This window comes from Solanum tuberosum, unplaced genomic scaffold (assembly GCF_000226075.1).
Source record: "Solanum tuberosum cultivar DM 1-3 516 R44 unplaced genomic scaffold, SolTub_3.0 scf00010, whole genome shotgun sequence".
Taxonomy (NCBI): Eukaryota; Viridiplantae; Streptophyta; class Magnoliopsida; order Solanales; family Solanaceae; genus Solanum; species Solanum tuberosum.
Window position 1 is genome coordinate 2,467,552 of NW_006238936.1, and position 6,196 is coordinate 2,473,747.

General features: G+C 31.9%; 1 protein-coding gene across 1 annotated transcript; it reads right to left on the reverse strand.

Annotated features, from left to right (window-relative positions):
• Positions 1-115: 115 nt before the first annotated feature.
• Positions 116-3,425, reverse strand: LOC102579252 (ferric reduction oxidase 2-like). The gene is made up of 8 exons (XM_006339551.2): positions 3,109-3,425; positions 2,771-2,873; positions 2,482-2,673; positions 2,162-2,396; positions 1,741-2,068; positions 1,421-1,664; positions 582-1,291; positions 116-412 (listed from the first exon to the last, which is right to left on the reverse strand). The coding sequence occupies exons 1-8, from the start codon at positions 3,320-3,322 to the stop codon at positions 273-275; spliced, it is 2,166 nt and encodes a 721-aa protein (XP_006339613.1). The 5' UTR covers positions 3,323-3,425; the 3' UTR covers positions 116-272.
• Positions 3,426-6,196: the final 2,771 nt, after the last annotated feature.

The window sequence follows — 6,196 nt, forward strand, 5'->3', positions numbered from 1 at the left end:
GGAAAACATTTTTCGAAAAATGTTTTCCTTCATACCAAACACATCCTTTATAATATATTTGTGTCAAGTCAAAATCAGATAAACAAATTGAGACAGATGGAGATGGAGTACGGAGTATGGCAGTAAGAAGGATTAAAAGCAGAATAAACTGTATCTTTTTACATTTTCTCAGTACAAAGGAAGCATGTTACAGGAGCACTTGCAAAATTCAATCAACCAAAGCATAAGCACACAAACAAATCTTATTTTTCCATTGCATTATATTCTCTAAATCACCAACTGAAACTGATAGACTCAAAATGAAGGTTGGATGCTAAACCAGATGAACATATGGTAGCAACTTCATGTCTCATCTTTTTTGGGCCACACACTAAAACTCCAACACTTGATTCTTTCCTCTCAAACAATAGTCCTGCATAAAGTTGAGTAATTTGAATAAGACATTCTAATATTGCATAATTGTGATGTTATGTACCGTATTTACAATTCAACTAGCTATAGTAGGTTATACCGTATTATGTATCAGGCTTGATATGACGAGTTACTTGTTATTAATGATATTTTTTGTGATGAGAACTTACTTTTGAGGTCAGGCCTTTCACCAAAATGGAGATTAGTTGATTGAAAAAGTGACTGTTGGGGAAAACTTTCCATCTCCCTATCAGCATTATAGAACCAAGAATTAGGCGAAGCCATAGGAGTTGCACCTTCCATGTTCTGAATCTGTTTTGCATCAGTGCCACTCTGTCTCTTGTTCCAAACAAATGCAGCACTACTTGTGATGACTATAGATATGCAAATGATTAGCATATTCAACACGGCCTTTATTGGATAAGAAAATATATCATTAGTATTTTTGTCGATTGGATATATGTAATATCTATTCAAGATTCCTAGGGAAATCAAGAAAATGATGAAGGAACATGATATGATAGCACCAAGCCAGAGCCAATTGTTTTGTCCAAGAATTGGTGTGATAGGCTCATCAGATGGGTTGGGCTTGAACCATATGGTCCTCAAGTTCTTCTTGTCTTCTGTCGACACAGGTTGCTTTTCTCTTGTTACAAAAGCCTCAATTTGTAACCCCAATTTACAAGTTTCTGATGGGGCACAGGATATAGGAAGGAGAAGGTCCAACATGGTGAGATCTTCCGAGTTCTTGAACACACTGATGAGTAGGATTTCTGGTGTCTTGCATTTTTGTGACTCACTTGTGTGGATTAGCTCCCTAATTATGGAGATGAAAGGGGTAATTCCACTTCCTCCACTTACCATAACCAATAAATCATGCCTACAACAATATTTTTTAAAAAAAAACAGAACTTTAGTTCATCATTGTAAATATAGTAGTACGCGAACTGTGAATTAAATTCAACTTGAACTAGTCATAACTCATACATATAGTATATTGCATACATACCTTAGAAAATGTGTGGAAGGAGGTCCATAAGGTCCTTCAACAGATACGTTAAGACGATCGACAGAATTAGGGGAAGAGATCATCTGGTAGAGCTTTTTGGACCAACTTCCTTCACCCTTGATGGCAACACTGATCTTCTCTGGCTCCAAATTACTACTTGAAGTGATTGTAAAAGGATGCCATTGCAATTTTGAAATGCTAGGTACATTCACAAACATGATGCTAGTTGGTGTGTAACTTAAACCTGCACATTATTCATAAACAAATTGATCAAAATTGTGACGGACATCAAGATTTATGAAATTTTATCAATTTTTTACCTCTAGTCTTGGAGAAATTCAGCTCAAGAGTTTCACATGGTAGAACACGAGCGGAGACTAAACGAACATTTGATCGTGACTGTAAGAATCTCAAGAATCGATCAACCATGAAGAGGAAGAAACCAGGAAGCATGATGCAAGCGTAAGAAACACCAACATGGAAGACGAAGAAGACGACAAAGAGAATGTAGAAATGATGAGTGTAGAAGAAGAGTTCAAACATCTTTCTCCTAATTCTAGGAAATGTTGCTATCCACAACACCAATCCAGAAAGCAATGACAATTCACCAGCCAAATTTGATATATCAGTTTTTCCCCATTTCAGCATCTGTTTCATTTTAATCAATTACTAATTAACATGATTTGCTCATATCAAGTCAAAACCAGACAAACAAGTTGAAACGCGAGGAGTATATATTACCTCAGACAATTGATGAGTGGCAGCCCAATAGATAATGTAACAAATACCATGACCAGAGAAAAGAGTCATTACAATATGGCCAAGCCATATATGATATTTAACACTTGCTTCTGATGTCAAACCAAATACTTGCAACACAGATGAGCCTCTTGTGACTGGAACAAACAGAAATGTTAAGCATATATTTCCAACAAGTCCCAACCTCAGCCCTGAATCTTCCAACTTGGCTTCCCATCTGTCAATAACCAATTAATCCGTCATTATTTGTCGTGATTTTTAAGAATAATTGTCTCAAATTATTTGTTCCTGAATATACTTACACTTTTTCTCCACTTTTGGCTACGGATTTTGGTGTAATAGTGGGAAAAATAATATGCAAGTAAGAAGCAAAAGTCCAAACTAAGAGTGCAATAAACATCACAAAAAAGCCAAGCTCTATTCTTGATACAATTCCTAGTCCCTTCATGATTATTGGCCTCTTCCATATAGCCAACTTTTGTTTCTCCTCAACTCTGTTAATCACAAAATACAAAAAAAATAAAATATTAATAGATTTGAATATTTATATCTTTGTGTAGGAAAAAATAATTGGGGGGGGGGGTTACAGACCTGTTGATGTTTTTATTATTGGATTTCTTCCATAAATGGAGGTATACACATCCCAAGACAGCAATAAATATGAGAGGAAATGTGTTCATCAACAAAGTCCTTCCTGTTTTTGAAAAAAAATATTAACATAATTTCTATCTTTATCCAACAAAATTAAAGAATTTAATTTATGTGCAATACTTTAACACCATATACACTAACAATCATCATAAGTAACTATATGATATGGTATTAAAAATTATTTTTATAAGTATATATTAAATCTTGAACATTCTTAACGAAATTTCTGACTTCGCCCTACCACGATTTGTAATAGAGAAACAAAAAAAAAAGTATACCTTGAGCTCCAAAGTATGTGGAGTTGGTTGTGTGAGCTTTAATCTTGGGTGTCCATATTTGTCTATACATATTGGTTGGTGTTACTATCAAAAGTATAAAATACCCAATTGTAACAATTAATATTAGAGCCATTATAATTGCTTGAAAATCATTGGTAACACTTGATGAAGCTTTAAGAGAAGGAGAGGAAGAGGAGGAGGATGTTTGAGCCATTTTTTCACTTTTATTTTTTGTTATAATAAAAAGACAATTTTAGGATGGAAGAATATTGAAAAGGAATGAAGTCTATATATAGTATATAAAGAGAGAATTGATATAATATTTTTCTATTTAGCAAGTGTGTATAACAATTATGAGATCATTCTTATATATTCTTGAAATGAAAAATACATAGCATGATTCATGTCCCTACATAAATTTGTATATACTGTTGCGTTTACGTATGTGGAAATTTATTTATTTTTTCATTTTTCAACATTTTATAGTGACGTGTAAAATAAATTCCATGTTGAAGAAAAATATAAAGGTCAACCAGAATGGCACGTGGATAACTTCATTTTATTCAATTGCATGGTTCATGCAATGCTGCTTCTTGTTATTATTACCTTTTTGGCCTAAACAGTGATTATGGCTATTAGTATTACATGAATTAAAATAGAATTTTTAAGGTAATTAATTAATATTTCTTCCGTTTCAAAAAGAATAATCTAGTTTGACAAAAGATTTTTCAATTTGTGGTCTTAAATTAAAGTTATGTCAAATGTACCAAAATGATATTTTATCTTGTGGCCTTAAACATATCACATGGAAAGATGAAATTAAAATATTACCAAAAAGGAAAGAAATTATTCTATTTTAAATAGACTAAAAAGAAATTGTCATTTTTTTTAATGGGGAGAGTATATGGTAAAAATGATATTTTATAATTAACTCACTTTTTTTTCACAATAAAACTAAATAGACTATATGTATCATGTATGTATAACTTAACTCTAATGTTATATTTTATAGTAATTAGCTAGAATTGAACATCATAAAGTGCTCTTGTGTTTATTCCATTTTTATAATTTGGTTATGAAATGAAAACCTTAAAATTACGTACATGTAGAATTTTCAATTTTCAGAAAACAGTTCTTGTCAAGATATCGTCCATAAATTCTTTACAAAAAAGTTTGGTAACCAAAATGAACTTTGTATCTCATGGGAACTTTCACAGTGAAAGTGACAAAAGAAGCTACTTTTATACTTCCTCGGTTCTTTTTTAGTTGTTATAATTTCATTTTTAAGAATCAAAACGATGTAAATTTTGATTAATAATTTCAGATGTATTTTTTCATCATATTGAAATTAAAAAAGTTGCAAGTTATAGTACTTTAATTTCTATAGTAGTTTTTAAATATCTAAAATTTTATTTTAAAATATCTAATGTATGTAGTCGAATTGAGTTTTGGGAATTAACTCTCGAAAAACTTCACATAACAACTAAAATGGAAACGGGGTGAGTATTCTTTTACACATATATTAGATTTAGGAAAATAAAAAAGATAAATAAATTATTTAATTTCTTGTAGTTTATGAAAGTTCTAAATTTAAATGATGTAAACGTGTAGATAATGTCCAAAATTCACATAAAGCAAAAGATTTTGCTTGTAAATTACTAATACCGTTCGTTACATTTATGTTCTTATTATAACAGAAGAAAGGGAAAGGCTGCAGGTTGGGTTGTTTGTTTTTTTTCAGTTTTTAAAAGCATAAGAATACAAAAGGGAAAGGAAAAAAGTTCAAATATATAGTTATTTCTTTTAACAATTTTTAAGCTGCTTATAAATGATATATACGAAAAGCAGGTACTTCCTAAAATAGTCGAAATACACGCAAATGGAAAGCGCAACTAGTGGAGTAAATTAACGTCTTGTGTTTGGTTGATACTGAGAAACGTTGTTAGCGTGGTGGATGTGTGTCTACACGTGCTCATTAATCTATAGTGATTCAACTGGGGATATAATTTCACTAATTAATCACTCCATTTTGTCATGCTATATACATTAAATTCAATATTATTCTTGAGTATCAGCTTAGTACTTTGATCATTATGTAGGGGAATAAAATAAAAAATAATATAATAATATCCAAGGATATGATAAGTATCTTGAACCTGTAGATACCTGGAAGTTAGGAGTTTGGAGTTTTCCATGATAGATAGTACTTAACAACAAAAAATTGCTAATCATGGATAAATCAATCAGATACTTAACCCTTTTTTTTTTATGACCGTGTTGTCTGAGCCAGCTTTCGCACTCATGTTCGAGTATCTGTTACCTGCACTCATGGGATGTAGCAGATATTGATAGAATAGTCGAGGTACATAAAAGTCTTTTAGGGCAAGTATGACTCCAAAATTTCCAACTTGAAAGGAGAGTTGTTTTGACTAAAGAAGATTCCTGATGTCACTGTGTTTGGATCATAATAGCTACTTTATTGAGCACTTTGTAAGGTGGTGATGGACCTAGAGGAGAAAAATGGGACTGCTCTGGAATTATAGATAAACAGCATTATTGAACTAAAAGTCTACACCAAACAAATGGCAAAAAAACAAAGGTTGCTAGTTGTACTAAAGAGTTCATACATATGAACCAACCTGCTTTTCCACTGAAGTGACACAGACTTCAGCCATTAATTGACAATCACAAAAACGACGCCTTCTTTGGCATATGCTTCTGTTCAATGAATCCTGTCTATCTATTAGTAGAAGTTTTGCAATATCTGCAAATAGCTTAGATCAAGATCAGCAATAGTTTTTGATGTCCTCATACACCACTACACCGTCCAACTTCATAAAATTGATTGAATCAAAGAAAATTCACATAACAGAATCAGTAAATTAAAGCAATATAGAAGAGGTAAACAGAAAACTACTTGTGAATTTAATAAGCAGAACCATTTGCTGCTACAAAGTCAGAAAACTTACCCAAAGATTAACCATCTTAGAAATTCTTACCATTGATTAAAAACAAATATCTCATGTAAGTACTTGGCTGAGCTTGGCAACACTTAACCCAGTCTGTTGAAAGAAAATCCCTTCTTTTT

Bases quoted from the DNA above. Each gene is read 5' to 3' on its own strand.
- LOC102579252 (XM_006339551.2), bottom strand. From the start codon at position 3,322: ATGGCTCAAACATCCTCCTCCTCTTCCTCTCCTTCTCTTAAAGCTTCA. The intron at 2,674-2,770 runs GTCTGTAACCCC...TGTGATTAACAG, and splicing joins AATAATAAAAACATCAACAG to AGTTGAGGAGAAACAAAAGT. The intron at 1,292-1,420 runs GTATGTATGCAA...ATATTGTTGTAG, and splicing joins CCTTCCACACATTTTCTAAG to GCATGATTTATTGGTTATGG.